We start from the raw sequence: 22,568 nt of genomic DNA on the forward strand, positions 1-22,568 counted from the left end.
ATTGAAATCCAGCACAATGAACCTCTTGGATACGATGCCTCACCATACCACTAACGCTGCCTTCTTTAGAAAATGATAAGTAAAGGTGCATTATTCGACGAGAGTGAAAAATGAACTTCGACAAGAGTTCAGCGAGCGAAACGAGCCCCACGAGCTTCACACTTGTCGAGGATCATTTCTAAACACTCGTTTAATAAGGTATTTTTCTTAATAAAGTGAGAAAAACGCTCAAACGATTAACGAATTAGAGCGAAGTGGCGTTTCGCTCACTCGATTAAAAAAAAATATGTAATCCAATAACTGCGATAAAAAATTCGAACGGTTATATTTGCTACGAAGAATGAATAAAATTAAACTTTGAAATTTAAAAATAAAAAAATGGAAAAAAAAGAACATTGAAAAATATAAAACAGAAATTACTCAATAACCTGTGACACCGCGTTTCTTTCTTGCTCGGCTCTGAGCTTTTCTCTGGCTAAACGTCTTTCTTCAGCTAAAAGCCTGTTACGAATCATTCGTTCTCTTTGTTCATCGGTCAAGACCTGAGTATGAAATACGAAATTCTAAATTACAAACGACGAAATCACACTTTCGAAGTCGAGTTTACACAGAGTACCATAGTTTAGATTCACGATATTAAAATGTTGATAGAAAATCGAAACTTACGACTGGTTGATTTTGTTGAGGTGCAACGTTATTATCAGCGCTAGAATGTTGATTCAACAAAGCAGTAAATGGATCAATCGCATCGTTCGCTGGTTCTTCGGTATCTTGTAAATTGTTCTCGTCAACTGTCTCTCTGATATCATCGTCCTCCATATCTAATCTTATTCGTTTCACGTAGTTCTAGAATTTAGATAAATCACGTTGTAAAATATTCTAAATCACCATAACAATAACGATATTCGGTGAATAATACTTACTGAAACTTGAGACTTATGGCCAAGCTTTTCAATCCTAGCGAGAGTATCGTCGAAGGTGAATTTAGGAAATAAACGATGAGTCCATTGTTCTAAACGTAACATGATAGCATCGAGATCTTCCTTTTCGTGTCCTTTGCCTTTGAATTTAGTATCTTTGAACCAGTCTTGGAGAATTTTAAGACCTCTGGGACCTCTTAATCTACGTTCGGGAGAACGAAAAAATATTTAGTATTACATTTATTATAACAAGTTGGAAAAAGAAAATATATTAAGCTAACCTATCGGCATCCAATTTCGGTTGAGGGTTCCTAACGATACGTTTCTTCTTCGGTTCAACTTTAACAGCGGGTACTTCGATAGCTTCTACGATGCCGAAATATTACACAATTAGTTGGTAAAAACGGAATTATTGAAATTGCGAACACAATTTAGTTACCTTCTTCCGGATTGACGTTTTCTGGCGGTGTACTCGGATTATCGACGTTATAGCTGTTGTCGCTGGCAAATCCATCATCATCGTCCATTTTTCGACGTGACAATTACTGGGAGAAATTCGACTCTTCGTTTACGGCTTCGTTATTCGTATTCGTTTGACCAGTTCCGTTTGCGTCTTCGGCGTTGAGTCTTTTCAAATAACTACAAAGCAGATTTTTGTTTAGTTTATCGGTCAACGTTAGATCTTGTTGCAGAGACTGTAGGGTTCGATTTTCAGCGGTGTTCGTTTCCGATGTTAGAGTATTTGAGACAGATTCGCGATTTACGTCCTTTGAGCTGTTCAAAGAGTTCGAATCGGGCATATTCAGTGATCTTTTGCTACGGAAATAAAACACGCGCCAAAATAAAAGCTATTCGCGTAAAGGGTACGGATAGTAAAAACACGAGACTTACTTGATGCTTCGGTGAAATTTTCGATGAAATAATGGCGAAAAGAGTTGAATTGTGTACGAGATGACTAATAATTCATAAAATCAAAATGAAAACTTGTAAAAAAGTGAAAATGAGTCATCGTCAAAGTTGTAGTAGCGAAAATAATCGCGCGATAACGTTGCGCATGCGCAGTAGAGTTTGTTATTGTTTTTGTTGTTCGGAAACGATGAAAAACGAAAACCGAAACGATTCAAACGTGAAAAAATGACTAATAATTAAATAAAGTTGCACAATTATTCATGGTGTGGTGAAAAATAGCTAGATAATTCAATTCGGTCGTACTATTTTTCATGGTGTGGTGAACTAAATTCAACAAGTTTTTCGTTTTTCATTTCATGATAACGACAGAACAATGAGAAATGAAATGATTTTAGATTTTTGCAAAGTGAACAAGGACTTTGAGTAAATTTTCTGAGTTTTCAACTTCTCATTCCGTCTCTGCTATTCTTGATTCAATCATCTTCAACCAACTTGAAAATCATCTGATAAAAGCATGAAAATCATCTACTAGAATTGATTGATTTTTCTGAAATTCAGCACCATAATCGAAATCTGCGCACAGAAATTTTCACTCTACGTCCGCTTCAACGATCACCGAAGCCTACACAAACAGAATTCTGGATAGTCATTATAACAATTAACCATTAATCGTACTTCAGACTGAAAAATCGATTTAATAATCAATGGAAAATACAACTTAAACATCTCGAAGTGAAAACAAAAATAATTTATAAAATAACATTATACGATTTCATCAATGAAACTTGATAATGTATCATAATAAAAACGACACTAACAAAAACATTATAACACGATGATGATAATATTTCACATATAAACGCCGGACAAGCCGTATCAAGATGTCACAATATGTACATCTTTCGTAAAAGCACAATATTATTTAAAATCTGCTAAATTGATGATTCTTACAATCACACGATACTGTACAATCCGTTCATCTACATTACCTAGAGATTTTTGTAAAAGATACACTCTTCAATCTTCGTACTACATTTCTAAATAGGAGGGAACGAAGGTGGCGGTGGTCTTAGATGTCTTAGAATCGACGCATGGGGCGGTGGATGATGCCTAAGCTGCGGAGGACCCGGTCTCACCGGAGGAGGCCAACGTAAAGCCATGCTGAATCTCATCAAATCAGCACCTCGAATCATTAAAGGAGCTCCTGTCGGATGACGGATGACGGAGGGTTGATTTTTCACCACCGTTCGACCGGACGGTTTAGTCGATAGTAAAGGATGCCAAGAATTTAGTACTCCTGTAACAAAAGACGATCGATAAGAATTTCATACAAATGTTACGAATCGAATTGAGCAGAAATTATTCAACCAGTACCTCTGGCTGGTCTGAACGACGAATGAAAATGAACAGCAGCTGCAGCATTGTTTCTATCTTGTAGAAAAGAGTGCAACGTACGATTTCTAACGTTACCGGTGATATCGGAAATCTGATGTTTACCGGTGATTCGGTTGTAACCGGTGGACGCAGCTTGCTGGTTGTGCTTTTCTAAAGCTATAAAATCATCTACGTGAAGAGAAGGTGCACGAGATGAATTCGGTATACGCGAACGGAACGCGTCGTTGCGATGAGGACCTATGATAGGTCTCATGAAAGTGCGAGGTTTAGCTGGTTTGATAGCTGCAAACAAAAAGAGAATATTTTCAACGTAACATAATATATAGTCCAGCATATGACAATAGGAGTAATTGCACCCCCCCCCGCCCCCGCCGATCCTCCGGGACAACTTTTTTCTTGAAGGGGACATCCTAAGGAACATTTTAAAGTAAACTTACCCAAAAAAAAGTTGGCCTTACTTACAAAATGGCGCCCATTTTGATTGACAGGTCAGCCGAAATCGCTGATTTTGCGTTTTAACATAGGACTTGCACGAACTTTTTCAAACTTTACAAAGGTAGATCGAAAGATCATGCAAAAATTCATCACCTGTCAAAATTTCAAGTGCTAAAGTGCGTTTTTCGATTTTTGGTGAATTTTTGAAAATCGAATTTTGGCCAAAAATGAGGGAAAAAATCAAAATTTTACCTAATTGACCCAGAAAGCTGAAATTTGGGATATACCCTATTTTCGACATGCCAAACCGATTGAAAACGGTTTCAACCCGTTTTGAGCAGTTCTGGAGCTTCCAGCAGATTTTTGAAACTCGAAATTTCCACAAAATTCCATCAAATTGGAGTTGTAAAGCTGAAATTAATTCTAAAAACTAATTTCAATACGCTACGAAGTACTGCAGGTGAATTTCAAGGCGTTTTGGAGCCTCCAGCGACTTTTTAAAAATTCCTAAAACCTCCAGCAGATTTTCGAAACTTTAAATTTTCACAAAATTTCATCAAATGGAGATGGAAAGCTGAAATTTACTCTACACTCCAATTTTAACACCCTCTGAAGACGACTTCTGGTGGGTTCAACTCATTTTAGGGCCTCCAGCGACTTTTTTGAAAATTACTGAAGCCTCCAGTAGATTTTTGAAACTTGAAATTTCCTTAAAATTTCATCAAACTGAGATGGAGAGTCGAAATTCATTCAGCAAACTAGTTTCAATACGCTACAAAGTTGACTGCTGGTGGATTTTCAAGTCGTTTTGGAGCCTCCAGCGACTTTTTGAAAGGTTGTGTGACGCTTTTTTGGAAAATTGAAAATTTCCTAAAAGTAGCTGGAATAAATTATTGTTGGGGAAATTTCAAGTTTCAAAAATCTACTGGAGGATCCAGTAATTTTCAAAAAAATCGCTGGAGGCCCTAAAATGACTTGAACCCACCTGAAGTCGTCTTCAGAGGGTGTTAAAATTGGAGTGTAGAGTAAATTTCAGCTTTCCATCTCCATTTGATGAAAATTTGTGAAAATTTAAAGTTTCAAAAAAAGTCGCTGGAGGCCCTAAAATTACTTGAACCCACCTGAAGTCGACTTCAAAGGGAGTTAAAATTGGAATGTAGAGTAAATTTCAGCTTTGCATCTCCATTTGATGAAATTTTGTGAAAATTTGAAGTTTCGAAAATCTGCTGGAGGTTTTAGGAATTTTCAAAAAGTCGCTGGAGGCTCCAAAACGGTTTGAAATTCACCTGCAGTACTTCGTAGCGTATTGAAATTAGTTTTTAGAATTAATTTCAGCTTTACAACTCCAATTTGATGGAATTTTGTGGGAATTTCGAGTTTCAAAAATCTGCTGGAGGCTCCAGAACTGCTCAAAACGGGTTGAAACCGTTTTCAATCGGTTTGGCATGTCGAAAATAGGGTATATCCCAAATTTCAGCTTTCTGGGTCAATTTGGTAAAATTTTGATTTTTTCCCTCATTTTTGGCCAAAATTCGATTTTCAAAAATTCACCAAAAATCGAAAAACGCACTTTAGCACTTGAAATTTTGACAGGTGATGAATTTTTGCATGATCTTTCGATCTACCTTTGTAAAGTTTGAAAAAGTTCGTGCAAGTCCTATGTTAAAACGCAAAATCTGCGATTTCGGCTGACCTGTCAATCAAAATGGCCGCCATTTTGTAAGTAAGGCCAAATTTTTTTGGCAAGTTTGCTTTAAAATGTTCCTTAGGATGTCCCCTTTAAGAAAAAAGTTGTCCTGGAGGATCGGTGGGGGGGGGCAATTACTCCTATTGTCATATGCCGGACTAATACATATTGATTTACTATTTCAAAGCTGACACACACGTTTAGAATGTAGACACTTACCCAGAACAGTAGGTATAGGTTTATTTTCTAATTCTTCGGACGCTTCGGCGGAATCTTTTTTAGCTAAATCGTGATGAGCAGCTTCTCTATGACCTAATTTTTCCAACTCGGTTTCCAAATTGAAATTAGGAATAAACGTACTAACCACTTCTTCCAAATTACAAACGACCTGAACAGATTAGGAAAAAAACGCATATTATACAATTTATATACACACACTTAGGTACATTTTCAACACACTAAATTCAACTCACTTGTTCGGTATCTTGATCGATATCATCTAGCGGAGCCACCGATAACCAATACGCCACACTAAGTCTTTCATCATCCACATCTCCCAGCACGAAAACCGGTCTAGATTGGAACTGAGTCAACAACGGCTCCGGTAAATCCAAGATCAACTCGATCGCAGCATTTTCCGAGCCATCTGTATTCTGAGCATCGTTCAACGTACCAATCAGCGTAGTCACGTTAGCTCTCATCGACTGGAATAAATCTTCCACCGTATCCGGAGTTGAGCTTTCCAACAAAAGACTATCGAGCTGCTCCAGAACATGTTTCTCTTCGCTGGCTTCTCTCTCAACGCCATTTTGATGACTCCATTTCAATAACTTGGCCAACTCTTGGCAACTGATCGACAGCGTTCTCAAGTTAACTCCGGCCCCCTCCTGTACAGGAATATCTCTAGACGCGCATTCTTTGAGTAAATCGAGTAAAGCTGAAAGACAACTGAGACAATCGGCGTTCTCTTTGTTCCATTCTTGAGCTAATTTCTGTACAACGTTGTAGAGCGTATTAGGGTATTCGGAAAGGCAGACTTTTAAACGATACATTCCGTAATCGTATTCGGTCAACGTGATACAAGTTCTTAGAGCAGCGGCGATCGATGAAAATGCATTCGATTGGTTTTCGACGTGTTTAACTAGAGCTTCGCACAACATTCTGAATAAATTCTTCGAAGGTAACGAATTCGATAAATAAGTCTCGACCGAAACGGTCTGACTAGGAGGAGGATACAGAGATATTTCTATATCGCACAGAGCCTGTATCATCGACAAAATATACTCTTGTCCTTGCACATGGTACACATTATCCGTACAATTGGTCGCCAAATAAGTTAAAATAGTAGTCCAAAATTCGGCGAACATCTCGTCTCCTTTACCAGGCGCTGTTGTGATCTGTATAACGCTCATTTTCAACGCCGAATGATTTAGTAAACAAGCCAATACGTTAAGTAATCGTACAGCTCTACTAGAAAGCTTCTCGCCGCCGGAGATCTCATTCCATAAGCTAGTCAATACGCTACGACTTACTGCCAGAGCAGAAGGAGGTCCTAGATCAGATAACTGTACACAGACTCTCTTGAGGACTTGTAACAAAGGCTGAGAGCTGCTGTAACATAAAGTTACCAGGAATTCTTGCAGTTGCCCGTTCAAAGGGAGTAGATGAGCTGACCACAGTTTACGCGAATTGGTCGCTAGCAATATTTCACTTTCGGTTAGAGGAGTTTTAGTTTGGATTGGAAATGGTAATGGTAACAATTCGGAGATGAGTGATAAACACGGTAGGAAAGTTTCCGGCAAACTTGTCGCGTATTTTAGCACTTCGGACATCATCAGAGTCCATACGCTTTTATTCAACGATCTAGAATCGTTCAGAGGCTCGATGGCTACGGTTTGCGTGTACGATAACAAAGTTTCGACTATTTCTTTCATCGTTTCTCCGACTTCTGAATGGATCAACGACGTCTGCGTTATGTAGAACATGAGGCAGTATGTTTTTAGCAGAGCTGGAACCGCTGTTAGATCTTTGAAGTCGACGTCTCTGCACCGAACAACGTACTCGACCAGAGCTCGAATCAGTTGCACTGCAGGAAGGACCAAAGATATCATGGCTGATCCTTCTTTTCCGGCCAAAGTGCACGCGTGTAAGTGAGGTCTTTCGTAATGATTACATATTTTATGCAATACGGACGTCAGATAAGTCAATCCTTCTTGAGAAAACAACTGTATCAAGACGAATTTATACTTTAGCTCGGTGCACTCTTCTTCGTCGACGTATTTAGGACACGGTACAGCTAAATGTCTCAGCAGTCTAACGGCGGTTATCAGCTCTCCCGGATATAATATGGCTTTTTCGGTGTGTTTTTTTAGATAATCGCACAGATCGGTGATATCGTTGTAGGAGAAACAGCTCTCGTTACGAATCGGGTTAAGCCACGATGAATTATTCGAATCCGATTGCCAGCTGCCTACTTCTATTAAATCGCTTCTGTGACGTTCCAAGAAGGTGACGTTATCCGAGCTGCGAACCACCATCCACATCAAGTCTTGGATGTACGCTTTACCTGGAGACTTTCGTCGTTCCCTGCCGCTACTCCGGCTGTACTGTAAAGCTTTCAAGAACGGTTTGATGAGATCTCCGCGACTTAGAACGTGCGTTACGGCGTGTTTGCCCAGTATAGTGGACGTTAAATGATACAGCGAAGATAACGTTTCGAGTAACTGGCTGTTATCTATATCGGTGGTCTGTTCTACTCGCCATTTGTACTGAAACCCGTCAGCCAAGTTGAGAACGTGAAGCGTATGAGCCATATGAAGTCCTAACTGAGGCGAAATAGCGTACTGATCATCGGCCGTCGACGTTAGCATCTTGAGAATGCGATTCGCAGCCACAGATTGACTAGCCAAATATAGCATTCCCTCTTCCGTATCCAGTAACTCGGCTAGTATTTCTAGAATACAAGATACAACTCCTGGATGCGCGATGAACTCGGGTACAGCGATCGCGGTGGCGATCAATTCGATGAAATGGAAATACTGCAAATAAGAATACACAGCTGCGCTCGCTTCCGCGGTATTTATAGGGAACTCGAACCTCGAACATACAGGAAGTAATCTAACAGGCTGACAAATCAGCATAGGAGCTTCGCGTAAATACCGCAGTGTTTCTTCTAGAAACATACTCAGATTTTCCACATCTTCGGCACCAGGCCGGTTAGGTTTCGAGTCGCTGTCGACGGCGGTAATCGCGTACACGTTTTCTAGTACCTCGTAGAGGTGCAATTTGCGAAAGATATTGATCAACGAGTATCGTACTCGGGCCAGACGAGTATTACGGAATACTTTCACGAGCCTTTGGTAGCCATTTTCTGCATAGCATACGGTATCGTTCGACGTGGCTAGGAATTGTTCGACGGATGTGCCGTAGTTTAACGAGATATCCAGTGCTTTGAGTATGGCTAATTTTACAGAAAGAGCGACGTATTCTTTTTCGTACAGATCGAGCAGTTTATGATGTAAATTGGTAGCTTTGATTAATTCGACGGCTATGGTTTCGCCGCAACGGCATAATGTTTCGGCCAATTTGATGCCGGCTTTTAGATGACGTACTTTGAAGACCGGTTTCGATTGGTTGTACGCTTTGTCGAAATCCAATCCTATGTTCACCAGGCTGGTTAACGCTGATAATGTACCTGGAAAATAATAGTAGATTTTTGTGAGTAACTATGCAAAAAAAAAAAAAAAAACGGGGAGAAAAACTTCGGTAAGTACAAAATTTTTAGGTACATATGAGCCCAAATAAATTCTGGGGGTGCAGAAATTGGAGTATTCGAGCGCAATGGCGGTTTTTCTTGGAAAAAGAGTAATTTAGAAGGGTTTTGACTAAAAATGAAGAATTTTCAAATTTATAGATTTCAATTTTTGTTTTTTTTTATTAGTCGAGGAGCCCGCATAAGGATCATCTGCACCCCCTGCCGATCCTCCGAGGCAACTTTTTTCTTAAAGGGGGAGTCCTAAAGAACATTTCTAGCCCTTGTCCTCAAAAAAAAGTGGCCCTACATACAAAATGGCGGCCATTTTGATTGACAGGTCAGCCGAAATCGCAGATTTTGCGTTTCAACATTAGGACTTGCACGAAATTTTTTAAACCGTACAAACGTAGATCAAAAGATCAGGCAAAAATTCATCCCCTGTTAAAATTTCAAGTGCTAAAGTGCATTTTTCGATTTTTGGTGAATTTTTGAAAATCAAATTTAGGCCAAAAATGAGGAGAAAAATCAAAATTTTACCAAATTGCCCAAGAAAGCTGAGATTTGGGATGTATCCTATTTTCGACATGACAAATCGATTGGAAATTGTTTCAACCCGTTTTGAGCAGTTCTGGAGCCTCCAGCAGATTTTTGAAACTCGAAATTCCTACAAAATTTCATCAAATAGAGCTGGAAAGCCGAAATTTACTCTGAAAACTAATTTCAATACGCTACAAAGCCGACTGCGCGTGGATTTCAAGTCGTTTTGGAGCCTCCAGCGGCTTTTTGAAAATTACTGGAGTCTCTATTAGATTTTTGAAACTTCAAAATGGAGATGAAAAGTCAAAATTCATTCTGCAAACTAATTTCAATACGCTACGAAGTCAACTACAGGTAGATTTCAAGTCGTTTTGGAGCCTCCAGCAACTTTTTGAAAATTACTGGAGCCTCCAGTGGATTTTTGATATTTGAAATTTCTCCAAAATTTCATCAAACGGAGATGGAAAGCCGAAATTTACTTCGTAGAATAATAAATTTCAATTTTCCAAAAAACGCAACACAGCCTTTCAAAAAGTTGCTGGAGGCTCCAAAACGACTTGAAATCAATCAGCAGTTGACTTCGTAGCATATTGAAATTAGTTTGCAGATTAAATTTCGGCTTCCCAACTCCATTTCATAAGACTTTGTGGGAATTTCTAGTTTCAGAAATCTGGTGGAGACTCCAGTAATTTTCAAGAAGTCACTGGAGGCTCCGAAATGACTTAAACGCACCTGAAGTCGTCTTCAGAGGGTGTCAAACTTAAGGAGCGGAGTAAATTTCGGCTTTCCATCTCCGTTTGATAAAATTTTGGAGAAATTTCAAGTTTCTAAAATCTACTGGAGGCTCCAGTAATTTTCAAACAGACGCTGGAGGCTCCAAAACGACTTGAAATCCACCTGCTATTGACTTTGTAGCGTATTGAGTCAAGTTTCAAAAATTTACTGGAGTCTGGAGGCTCCAGTAATTTTCAAAAAGTCCCTGCAGGCTCCAAAACGACTTGAAATCTACCTGCAGTTGACTTCGTAGCGTATTGAAATTAGTTTTTAGAATTAATTTCAGCTTTACAACTCCAATTTGATGGAATTTTGTGGGAATTTCGAGTTTAAAAAATCTGCTGGAGGCTCCAGAACTGCTCAAAACGGGTTGAAACAGTTTCCAATCGATTTGGCATGTCGAAAATAGAGTATATCCCAAATCTCAGCTTTCTTGGTCAATTTGGTAAAATTTTGATTCTTTCCCTCATTTTTCTCCTAAATGTGATTTTCAAAAATTCACCAAAAATCGAAAAATGCACTTTAGCACTTGAAATTTTAACAGGTGATGAATTTTTGCCTGATCTTTCGATCTACGTTTGTACGGTTGAAAAAATTTCGTGCAAGTCCTATGTTGGAACGCAAAATCTGCGATTTCGGTTGACCTGTCAATCAAAATGGCCGCCATTTTGTATGTAGGGTCACCTTTTTTTTAGGACAAGGGCTAGAAATGTTCCTTAGGACTCCCCCTTTAAGAAAAAAGTTTTCTTAAGAATTAATGTTGTAATTTTTTATTTTTCTGTTTTTTTTTTCATTTTTCAAAATTTTTAAATAATTTTAAATTTTTTTTTACATTAGTTTTTTTTTCGAAAAGAAGGGCATTTAGAAAAATTCTGACACATACCTAAATGCGGATTTTTCAAACAATGAACCGATTTCGGTCACATGCGATTTTTTTCAAAAAACCCAAAAATCATGACCCAATTTTGAGCTCAAAATTCTTCACAAATGCTCAAAAAACATTTTAGTTATAGACAATTTTGACAAAAGAAGAGACTATCAGACAATTTTTGCAAAAATTGAGCTTTTTGTCAGTTTTGAAAAAAATAAATAAAAATAAAAAAGTGAACATTTTTTACAATTTTAGAAAAAATAAGATTTTTGAAAAATTTCGACAAAAAATGAGACCTTCTTACAAAAGTGGGATTTTCAGACAATGTCGACAGAAAAAGGAAAAGAACGTTTTTGACAATTTGTGCAAAAATTTAAGTCCCTTTGAAGTCTTTGATACGAGTAATTTGAGAAAAAATCGAGGCTTTCTGATAATTTTGGAAAAAATGGAACGTTCTGACAATTCTTACAAGAAACGGGGCCTTTATGATCATTTTAGTAAAAACGGGACCTTTTTTTGATAATTTTAACAAAAAAAAAATCAAAGTTATTTTCAAACAATTTTTGGGTAAAAAAAAATTGAGCATTTTTGTCAAAACACGAGACTTTTTTTTTTGGAAAATGGAAGAGGAGAATGTCCGGATTACAAAAACTCGGACTCAAACCTGATCACTTATGTAGTTTTCATCTTTACATCTCGTGGAAAATAATTTTTTTTGAAAAAATTTGTAATGGCAAAAAAAATTTTTTTTTACACTCTACGACTTTTGTTTTATTTTTTGGTATCTGCTTAATTTATAAACCGATGGTAGAAAAATCAAAGTGTAAACCCTTTAAACCCTAATCATTTTCACATAAAAAGCCTGCATTAAATGTATCAAGCAAGAGGTATCGTACTTGTTCTATCGTCAATCGAAATGAGTGAAGTTTTAATCAAGGGTGTCAGCGTTTCAACAAGGGTAACCCATTCGTCCGGAATATCGTCGTCAATTTTCAACTGAATGTTGGATAAAAGCGTCTTGAATTTTTCTATTTGCGCTCCGTTCGGCGGAGTTGTCGAGTGATCGAATATTTTACGTTGTAATAAGCCCCATTCGTAGTCTGTGATACATGGACTCTTCATACTCTGTAAAAGTAAACGTAATATAAGCAAACGTTACTCCTCAACTATTTACCGAGCGTATTTCCATTCACAGAGCTCAAGTACTTGATGAAAGAAATCGCCATCTGGATTCGAACCACTTCAAGGTAGAGCTGAGAGCTTCATTTGTAATTTTTAGGCTTCAAAGTCTCAAAATATTACACGAAATATGTTCAAAATACCGCCAAATATCAAAAACCTTCCTTTTTCCTTGAAGTGGTCCGATTCGAAATTGCGTTGCTCAAATAACATACCAATAATGGTTGAACTTCGTGTATAAAAGGATCAAATATTTTACTAGGTTCGTCAACTAAATCATTCGGATCGAATTCCACATCCTGTAAAACGAATGACTAATTTTAGATAACATTGATAACGAATAATACACCAATTTTGTCCATCTCTCGCATAAAATGTAAATAACTAAAAAAAATTAACCGAACGTATAAAATCAGCTCGAATTTTCTCCAATTACCTGTAGATCAATTTCTTCTTCACTTTCTATATCACTCGATCCGCTCAATATAGGTTCAAATTGATCCATATCTAAGCTATCTTCTTGAGCAGACGGTGTAAGATTTTCACTAGCCGGTACATTGCTAACTTTATCCATAACGGTCATACTTGCATTAGCAGGAGATGCTGGAGGCGGCGAGTTCTCAGCTTCGGATATTTCTTCTTCAGAAATCAATTCTACATCTTCGGGAGCTAACGAAGGTGTACTGAAAGTTACAGAAGCTGAAAAAAAAATCCAATCAAATACTATGCAAAAAAAAAATTGAACAAATAATGGAACACTAATCACCGGAAGGTGTTTCTTTCTGAACAGGCTTCGGTGAAACAGGATCTGGAGTTTTATCACGTTTTTCAGGAGTAACTACGGGTTCTGGTTCAGATTCATCGTGACGTCTTTTCTTCGAATCGGATTTCGATTTTGATTTCGATTTCGAAGGAGATCTAGATCTACGAGCTCGTTTAGGTTTTACTTTTTTATCGTCGTGTTTTTTATGCTCATGGTGTTCACTGCTACGATCTGTTGATTCGTCCGCGCTAGACCGTCGTTTAGCTGGTTTCACTGGTTCGGGGCTTTCTTTAGGTCTAGTAAAAATAGAGTATTAGGTTAGGAAATGGTTACCGGTTAGTTACAGTGACCATGATCGTAAGGTTTGTAAACGAATCTTACTTAATAACTGGTGGTTTTCTTTCCTCTTTAGGTTCCTCTTTGATTTCTTGCTTTTCCCAGCGAACCTCTTTCTCTTCATTCTTTTCCGGCGGCCATGGCGTACTGTTTTCTTCTACAAAAGGTACATCTTTCACATCGTATTCCGGAGCTGTTTCTTTATGATAGACCTATTAAGAAGCAGAAACACAGTTTATAATGCTATTCATTACTCGTATCATCGAGTTCTAGTATCTAATTGCATTACCTGAGCATGCTGTTGAACCCATTCTGCGGTTTTGTGTTCGGAAATCACACGTGGCGTTGGAGTCTCCACAGCGGGAGGGGTAGGAGTATTCTGAGACACGAGATTCAATTGAGTCGGTCTAGTTTTCGTGATAAAACCGTACACCGCTAACGTAACCGTCGTATACCATCCACGTAATATCAAACCATCAGTCGGTATTTGCTAAATAAACACAACGGAAAATCAAATAATCACCGAACACGTACCACATACCAACAAAAATACCGCTTTACTTACTTTATTTTCGCAAACATGATGAATCGGTCCGTTCTGATTGTATTCTAAAATACCGATATTCTGAAATGTTGCGCCCGGAGTGCTTAAATCGTTAACGAAAAATTCGATAGAAAACTCGGACGGATTAGTAGCTCTGCGAACAGATAACAAACTCGGTTATCGTCAAGTATGAATGTAATCTCAAGCTGCTGCAGTAGGTAACACTTACCCTAATCTTACACCGCCAGGGAAATCAGCTTGGACTCGAGCTCCAAGAGGTATGATTCTGATTTCGGTCACATACACCGGATTCGTGAACTGAACCAGATCTAAATTCAATTCCTATATGGAAGAAATACGTGAGTGATTTCATTTCACGGATATTATCAGCGTCGTAAAACCTATTTCCACTCACCTGTGTGCTTCCATGCGAGAAAGTATCGAAAAATAGTAATTCTGGATACTCTGCCATCTTAACGAGTTGATCTTCGGCATGCTAAATGTATTTTATTTAACCGGAATACGATCTAGAATAGAATTTTTGTTCAAATTGCGAAGTTGGCCGGATTTATCAATCAGCGATTATTCACTATTGATAATCATACGAGAATCATCGAGATGTGAAGATTAAAACTAGGTGTTTTTTTAAATGGTTCGATGAATGATACTCGAATGGTTACAAATTACTGGAAACTTTTAAAAAGCTAAAAGTTGAAGGGAAAAGTGCTAAAAGCTCGTGATAAACCATCGCGAAAACTTGAAATTGAAAAGCGTCAATAAAAAACATTCTTTGGAATGACGTATGGCTTGTTGTCGCCAGCAGTAACGAATGACGTCATAGTGATATTAGCGAACGCTCCGCGAGGAGCGCTGATTATCGTCTAGCAAAGCAACTGAAAAGGGGAACGTGGTGGAACGTGTCTAAAACGTGTCATTGATAACAGTGATAATGGAGAAGTAGTACGACGAAAATTAAAATGTACATATTACAATTACAATTTTCAATTGATATTCTTTATTTAATTAATTTTCCAACGCAAACGGGACGAATGACGAATGCCCGAGTGAGAAGTGAGAACCCAAAGGCCAAAACACAATAAATTTTCACCTGGCAATGGCAATTGGCAATGCAATTTGTATTTTTGCAGTTTGATAATTGTATTTCATATTTAATAATTAATTAGTTGAAACTTGAAAGTTGAGTTTATTTTAGAATAAATACACTGTCTAAGATGTTATCTCGTTTATCTGCGAGAGCAAGTAATGTATCTTGTGTTCAATGCTTGAAATACTTGTACTATAATCAGCGTTCGTAACACCCGTCAATTTTCAATTTCTTTTCTTAAATTATAGTATTTAAACCGCAGTCCTTCTTCGGGCTGTCATATGCACGACCCGCGTCTACAGAAGTTGTCAAAACTGAAGAACAGCCGGAGAAACCAGTTACTCAACTGAAAGCAGATTATATTCCTTTACCATCTCCTTTTCACGGACTTGAACGAGATTTAGTCAATTTCCCTAAACCTGTCAGACTTGAGAATACCTCACCATGCCGAATGGTATTCATTCCAGAAGAATGGTTCAAATTCTTGTACCCTAAACTGGGAGTTGCCGGTATGTGAATCATTCACTTGATGGTATCCGATTTGAGAGCCTTATCTAAATATATCGTTACATTTTGTAGGTCCCTATACTTTGGGTATTGGTATTATGGAGACGTTGATTAGCAAAGAATTTGATCTCATCGATGATGCTGAATTCAAGCATTCTGTCGCGAAATCACCGCTCGGTAAAATGGCGGCCGATTTATTCCCAACTAAGAAAGAAGATATCGTTTTACAGCGGGAAGCGGTTTATCAACCAAATATGATGAAGATGAACCTATACCAACAGGTAAAATACTATATTACAATATTACGCAGTTTTTGACATCGACATGAACGTTTTCTTCTTTTTTTTTTCAGCGTCAGGCCCATCGTATGTCGTATATACATCGTCGCTTTTATTCTTCAGAAAATGATATCCGCTACTCATGTGTGTATAGTTGGTAAACAGCATTCGAGTGTTGTCGAACGCTATGACATGACTAATGTGATTTATATTGTTTCAGTGAAGGAAATGTTTAACGATGTGAATAAGACGCTCAACGAATTGAAATCTGCTAACTGTGATAGTCGGGTAAAGTTAGAAGAATTTAAAACAGAAATGATAAAAGCTTACCAGGAATCCCAAAAAGAATTTTCTAAAGAGATTAGAGAAACCAGAAATTCGAACGAAAAGACGTACGATAAAGTATTTAGCACATACATTTTCAGCGCAATCTCGGCTGCGGGTGTCGGTGCCGCGATAATCCGCGAATTATTCTAATATTTGTGAGTGAATTATTTACTTATACATTCCACGTCTTGAAGATACCTATATATAACAAACGTCTTGTTATTTTCAACTTCAAAAATTAGCAGTCGTTCACCGAGAGGACGTGTATGTCCTGGCGATAATGAATATTCGTTCAAAAGGTGTATTCATATCACGAACGTATTTTTATTTAACCAAGTGTCTTAGTTCCTGGCGATAGTGAATATTTGTTCAGAAGGTGTATTGTATACGCAATGTGATCTCACTAAAGTCTTTTTATTTAATCAAGTGTCTTATAGTTATTATAATCATCAATCTTAATACATACTTTCTTGCATTGTTACAAGTAACGGTTTTTGAGTTTTGTCATATTTTCAGATCAGGAAACTGGGTGCAACGGCATTTAATAAGTAAATCAATTTGTTAGTTATGAAGTGCCATCATTAATATCGACGTCTCTTGGCACTCACTTTTCCACAATATTCACCTTGATATCAATTTTGAAAAAGTGATTCTTTCTGTACTTTTTCTTAGATTTTTAGGACTTTTGACCGTTTTGACTAATCTTTGGAATGTTTTTTTTTTTTCGATAGACAAAAATTTTCAATCGCTTGTTTTGTCACTCGGTGAAATTTTCCAGTTGAACATCAGATTTTTGAAACTCGAAATTCCCACAAAATTTCATCAAATTGGAGTTGTAAAGCTAAAATTTATCCTAAAAACTAAATTCAATACGCTACGAAGTATTGCAGGTGAATTTAAAGACGTTTTGGAGCCTCCAGCGAGGCAGCGACTTTTTGAAAATTCCTGAAGCCTCCAGCAGATTTTTGAAACTAATTTTTACAAGATTTCATCAAACGGAGATGAAGAGCGGAAATTTACTCTGCACTTCAATTCTAGTACTCTCTGAAGACGGCTTCAGGTGGGTTCAAGTCGTTTTGGAGCCTCCAGCGACTTTTTAAAAATTACTAAAGCCTCCAGTAGATTTCTGAAAATTGAAATTTTTACAAAATTTCATCAAATGGAGATGAAAAGCGGAAATTTACTCTGCACTTCCATTTTTGCACTCTCTGAAGACGACGTCTGGTGGGTTCAAGTCATAGAGCCTCCAGCGACTTTTTTGAAAATTACTGGGGCCTCCAGGAGATTTTTGAAACTTGAAATTCGCCCAACATTAATTTATCAAGTGGAGTTGGCAAGCTGAAATTTACTTCGCAGACTATACATGGTGGTTTCTAATGGTTTTGAAGCGTCCAGCTACTTTTAGGAAATTTCAATTTTCCAAAAAAACGCCACATAACCTTTCAAAAAGTCGCTGGAGGCTCTAAAACGACTTGAAGTTCACCAGCAGTCAACTTCGTAGCGTATTGAAATTAGTTTGCAGAATGATGAATTTCGACTCTCCATCTCAGTTTGATGAAATTTTGGGGAAATTTCAAGTTTCCAAAAACTATTGGAGGCAATGGAGGCTCCAGTAATTTTCAAAAAAGTCGCTGGAGGCTCTAAAATGACTTGAACCCACCTGAAGTCGTCTTCGGAGGGTGTTAAAATTGGAGTGTAGAGTAAATTTCAGCTTTCCATCTCCATTTGATGAAATTTTGTGAAAATTTAACGTTTCAAAAATCTGCTGGAGGCATCAGGAATTTTCAAAAAGTCGCTGGAGGCTCCAAAACGGTTTGAAATTCACCTGCAGTACTTCGTAGCGTATTGAAATTAGTTTTTAGAATAAATTTCAGCTTTACAACTCCAATTTGATAGAATTTTGTGGGAATTTCGAGTTTCAAAAATCTGCTGGAGGCTCCAGAACTGCTCAAAACGGGTTGAAACCGTTTTCGATCAATTTAGCGTGTCGAAAATAGGGTATATCCCAAATTTCAGCTTTCTTGGTCAATTTGGTAAAATTTTGATTTTTTCCCTCATTTTTGGCCTAAATTCGATTTTCAAAAATTCACCAAAAATCGAAAAACGCACTTTAGCACTTGAAATTTTGACAGGTGATACATTTTTGCATGATCTTTCGATCATGCCTTTGTAACGTTTGAAAAATTTTGTGCAAGTCCTATGTTGAAACGCAAAATCTGCGATTTCGGCTGACCTGTCAATCAAAATGGCCGCCATTTTGTAAATAAGGCCAACTTTTTTTGAGCAAGTTTGCTTCAAAATGTTCTTTAGGATGTCCCCTTTAAGAAAAAAGTTGTCCCGGAGGATCAGCGGGGTGGGGGTGCAATTACTCCTATTGTCATATGCCGGACTAATTTCTTTCTGTACTTTTTCTTAGATTTTTGGAACTTTTGACCGTTTTGACTAATCTTTAGAACGTTTTTTTTTTCGATAGACAAAAATTTTCAATCACTTGTTTTGTTACTCGGTGAAATTTTTCAGTTGAACATGAACTTGAAGCTAAAATTCTGAGACGAAAGACAAATTTAAAGAAAACTGTCACCATTAGATCAGTATTGGAAAAATGAAAATCACTGCAATAAGGTAGGTATATCTTTTTTTTAAAAAATCTATTCAACTACAATACAAAACAAAAGTTTCCTCCTGAGTGAAAAAAACACGAGTATAATCATTAGTCACATGATAAAAGAAGCTTGATGAAAATCATCAAACATAAAAATAATTTAAACGATTAAAAAATAAAATGTTTAGGTACATCTACAACAAAACAACACATAGGTACTTTAAAAAATGTACAATATTACAACACGAAAAGTATTTTATAAAACGATAAAATCATTCTCGAGGAGCTTGATTCAATAAATCGAAATTGGATCGTATCAATATAATATCCTTAAGAAGTCGATTTTCTGCGCTGTTCCTACTCGTATCCGAAATAAATTTCAATTGAGAAGTAAACATTTCCAGGAAAACATTACTCGGCGGTACAGAAAGGATAACTTGCGATAATTTGTAAACTTCTTTATAAAGGTATTTCTTTTCTTGCCAAAATGCGGGAACGTCTTCGATTTCGAGCAGAGGTTCGGAATCTTTGAATTTTTTCAAAGCAGTCTGAACATTGATTTGTTTGTCTTGTTGCTTCAGAGGCGTTTTGACCATCGATCTGACGTACTGGTAAAGTTCATCTTCTTCGTCGTCGGCAGGATTCTCTAATTTTATAGACGGCGTGATGGGTTCTTCTGTTTCTAGAACACGAGTTGAAAAATTATCAATTTCTTCATCGCTTATTAAAAATGTACAAAATGAGATTTTAAAAAAAATAAGGTTTACCATCGGTAAACGAAACGGTAGGTTGTAAGGCTGTCATACGGTCGTAGATATCGACTAAGTGAGCGAATACTTCATCGTGATCGTTACGGTTGAGAGTATTTTTGAAACGAGGATCTAAGAAGAGACACGACTTGAACGTGACGTTGTTGAATAACCAGCTTTTACGTTTATCCATATTTTTACATAAACGGAGTGAAAATTCAGTGCCTGGAAGAGAGCCATTTTGTGATTAGAGAATAACCATTGGAATGAAAATAAACGCAATAAAAAGACTAGGTAAGTAATTCTTCGTACCAATTTTTTTTGTTTTCAAAAAAGAAGTGATCCATATTTTGTAAAATTCGCTTAACGGAACGTATTTGGGGGTAAGACGAATAATGGCCACCTTGAGAGGTTTCAACGAATCTACGATATCCATCACAAGATTCCACTCATTTAATGGAACAACAATTTCGGGGATTGTTGCCGATAACTGGTCCAGGTAGGGTTTTAATTCGACTAGTCTTTGAAGCATATCGTACGTTGAGAGTAGTCTACAAAAAAAAAAAAAAAAAATAGAACTTTTCGAAGAAAAAATCAAATTTACGGTGAAAAAAATCCAACCAACCTGTAATTACTATCGAGAATGGGTTTTTTCTTACACCGAAAAGATTTCAATTGATGCGCATACGCCGGTGTAGTCAATTTCTTCACAATAGTTCGGATTTTTTTCAATAAAGCGGTGATTTCGGCTGTTTCAGCGAATGTATCCAACATGGATAATTGGAAAACATGAACCAAACTTCTGGCAGCTGCAAAACATTATATAATTAGTACAAAAATAATTATTTAGAAAAAAAAAAATCAGACTCACTAATAATATGTTCTTCGACGGACCAACACTCGATCACTTCTTCGACAATTCTCTCGGTAGCTTCGTCATTTGAGACTGCATCGTCACATTCCATTTCATTACGATCTTCTTCGGGATCATACTCGGTTTCTTCAACTTCGAATATATCGAAATCTGAATCATAATTAGTATAGTCTGTATACACTTTAGAGACAGAAGGTGTACTAGTCGCAACCGCAGACTGTGTTTTAGATTCATCAGCATCCTCCGTTTTATTGGTCACTTTCAGAGCTTGAGAACAATTGGTTACAACGATATGATAAATTTGATGCGTTTGGACTCCCACCTCGAGCAGCACGTTGAAAATTTCTTCTTTTAAAATATCTTGCGTATGATCATTGGGTAAACTTATCACAGCCAAGCTGAAAACCAAGTGCTGGGAAGATTTTCGAATATGCACGCCTATTCCGTACACGTGTTTTTTGTCGACGACAGCGCAATCGATTCTTAAACAAATCAATTTATTCTTCAGCAACTCGGTGATATTCCTTCGAATAGATTCGGCTTTTGATTTAACCATTTTTATGATTTTGCTTCGATTCATTATCTGTCTAGGGCCGGCACCTTGTTCAGATCCTTTGTATGCCAGAGCAGCGAGTTTTTTGAACCCGCTTTCTTCGACGATACTGAAAGGGAGCCCATTAACGGTGACCAATTCGATAATGGCGTCTTCTATTTCGCTCGGTTTACTCAGTTTAGGCGATATGGGTTCCCTTATTGAGATGTCTTTTTCTACTACTTGAGGCGATATTTTACGTTTTTTCACTTCGGGCTGCTGCTGAGGTGGTTCAGGATCGTATTCGATGACTTGAGAGTGTATCATGGATAAGTCAACATTGACGAAATGTGGCGTTGTATTGGGGATACCCATAGATGCTTTGAGGTCATCTGAAGGAACGAGCAATTGGGTTTTTTCAGTCCAGTACAGACTCCAGTCGTCTTCGTGCCATGTTTTTACGTGTTTTTCAAGATTACCCGCGTGTCTGCCCTGGAAACGTGACGATACCGGTTGTAGAAACGGTAAAATTTCAGAATAAATTACCAAAGGATTATAAAGTTTACTTTTATTGCAGCGTTGCAAAGTGCTCCTTCCTTGTTGAGTAGTTGACAAATGGACTTGTTCACTTCATAAATGAAGTAGTCGTGGATTCTGGATGTAACTCTGCGTGGCATTGTGAAATACCTGAAAAAACCAGAAAGAAATTCGTTAATATTGAATAAAATCGATAGAAAAAAATCTCAAGTAAGCACATTTTTTTGCTGAGTAGGCATAAAATGAAAGGGCTTTGATAAAGAAAGTTGACAATAAATAATTTATAGGGTCCTCGATGCTTATTGCTCTCAACCAAAAATGTGGCAAAAAGTATACGAATTTTTTCATTGTAAATGAAATAAAAAATTGAGATTTATTTCTTATAAGTTCCCATCCTTCATCTCTTGTTGTTGTATGCAGCATCCTACCTATTCACTGAGCTGAATTTCTTGGCATAAAAAATTGATGCTTCGCAAGTTCGCACCTTCTGAAGCTTTTTTTCGACTAGATTAATTTTCTCTATCTATATGGAGTGAATTACGAGTCCACCCTGTGGAAGTACAACGTTTTTTCGAGCAATGTATAACGAAATACAGTTAATTAATGGCATACTTGCCGGTTCAAATTTCTTTAATAATCTAGTAACGATAACGAGCACGGCAGCCATTAGCTTATAGAATTGAGAGATCTTGATCACGTTTGACATCAAATCGTACATAATAAATGAGACATGGTGCAGGAGGAATCTATTTAATTATTACCTTTGCTACTTCTGCAGAATTATTTTCCCTTCAACGAAGTTTTCTTCGATTATTACGTTATTATTAACGTTACAAATAACTTGAACTAGAACACAAAATGGAAAATAACTAAACTGAAATGTTTTCTGTTACGAGATTCTGCGTTATGTTTACGTTTTCATAAGTTTTTATTTGGTTTTCGGCCTGGTTCAA

The 22,568-nt window shown here is 37.4% G+C and overlaps 4 protein-coding genes across 7 annotated transcripts; 1 reads left to right on the forward strand and 3 right to left on the reverse strand.

Moving 5' to 3' along the window:
* Positions 1 to 308: 308 nt before the first annotated feature.
* LOC135839630 (TIMELESS-interacting protein) lies at positions 309 to 1,970 on the reverse strand. Of its 2 annotated transcripts, none has more exons than XM_065355739.1 (6): positions 1,812 to 1,970; positions 1,360 to 1,736; positions 1,202 to 1,286; positions 924 to 1,122; positions 667 to 846; positions 309 to 542 (listed from the first exon to the last, which is right to left on the reverse strand). In XM_065355739.1, exons 2-6 carry the CDS (start codon positions 1,445 to 1,447, stop codon positions 417 to 419), a joined length of 678 nt encoding a protein of 225 aa, XP_065211811.1. In that variant the 5' UTR covers positions 1,448 to 1,736; positions 1,812 to 1,970; the 3' UTR covers positions 309 to 416. The 2 variants fall into 2 exon arrangements, with proteins under 2 accessions (XP_065211811.1, XP_065211812.1); XM_065355740.1 differs by having other exon boundaries at positions 1,360 to 1,559; positions 1,812 to 1,965.
* Positions 1,971 to 2,504: 534 nt separating this feature from the next.
* On the reverse strand, positions 2,505 to 14,886 carry vir (VIR_N domain-containing protein). The gene is made up of 13 exons (XM_065355734.1): positions 14,520 to 14,886; positions 14,334 to 14,446; positions 14,126 to 14,258; positions 13,850 to 14,050; positions 13,606 to 13,772; positions 13,228 to 13,520; positions 12,898 to 13,160; positions 12,677 to 12,760; positions 12,179 to 12,407; positions 5,820 to 9,040; positions 5,566 to 5,734; positions 3,204 to 3,506; positions 2,505 to 3,126 (listed from the first exon to the last, which is right to left on the reverse strand). The coding sequence occupies exons 1-13, from the start codon at positions 14,574 to 14,576 to the stop codon at positions 2,867 to 2,869; spliced, it is 5,493 nt and encodes a 1,830-aa protein (XP_065211806.1). The 5' UTR covers positions 14,577 to 14,886; the 3' UTR covers positions 2,505 to 2,866.
* A 151-nt stretch (positions 14,887 to 15,037) lies between these two features.
* LOC135839629 (ATP synthase F(0) complex subunit B1, mitochondrial-like) lies at positions 15,038 to 16,805 on the forward strand. 2 transcript variants are annotated; one of them, XM_065355737.1, is made up of 6 exons: positions 15,038 to 15,364; positions 15,458 to 15,718; positions 15,789 to 15,997; positions 16,069 to 16,138; positions 16,215 to 16,514; positions 16,545 to 16,805. In XM_065355737.1, the coding sequence occupies exons 1-5, from the start codon at positions 15,337 to 15,339 to the stop codon at positions 16,469 to 16,471; spliced, it is 825 nt and encodes a 274-aa protein (XP_065211809.1). In that variant the 5' UTR covers positions 15,038 to 15,336; the 3' UTR covers positions 16,472 to 16,514; positions 16,545 to 16,805. The 2 variants fall into 2 exon arrangements, with proteins under 2 accessions (XP_065211809.1, XP_065211808.1); XM_065355736.1 differs by having other exon boundaries at positions 16,215 to 16,805.
* A 2,134-nt stretch (positions 16,806 to 18,939) lies between these two features.
* On the reverse strand, positions 18,940 to 22,530 carry LOC135839631 (uncharacterized). Of its 2 annotated transcripts, none has more exons than XM_065355742.1 (7): positions 22,377 to 22,530; positions 21,645 to 21,765; positions 20,544 to 21,570; positions 20,298 to 20,481; positions 19,985 to 20,223; positions 19,691 to 19,897; positions 18,940 to 19,599 (listed from the first exon to the last, which is right to left on the reverse strand). In XM_065355742.1, exons 2-7 carry the CDS (start codon positions 21,753 to 21,755, stop codon positions 19,196 to 19,198), a joined length of 2,172 nt encoding a protein of 723 aa, XP_065211814.1. In that variant the 5' UTR covers positions 21,756 to 21,765; positions 22,377 to 22,530; the 3' UTR covers positions 18,940 to 19,195. The 2 variants fall into 2 exon arrangements, with proteins under 2 accessions (XP_065211814.1, XP_065211813.1); XM_065355741.1 differs by having other exon boundaries at positions 18,940 to 19,605.
* Positions 22,531 to 22,568: the final 38 nt, after the last annotated feature.

The sequence above is a fragment of the Planococcus citri genome, chromosome 3, assembly GCF_950023065.1.
Source record: "Planococcus citri chromosome 3, ihPlaCitr1.1, whole genome shotgun sequence".
NCBI classification, from domain to species: domain Eukaryota; kingdom Metazoa; phylum Arthropoda; class Insecta; order Hemiptera; family Pseudococcidae; genus Planococcus; species Planococcus citri.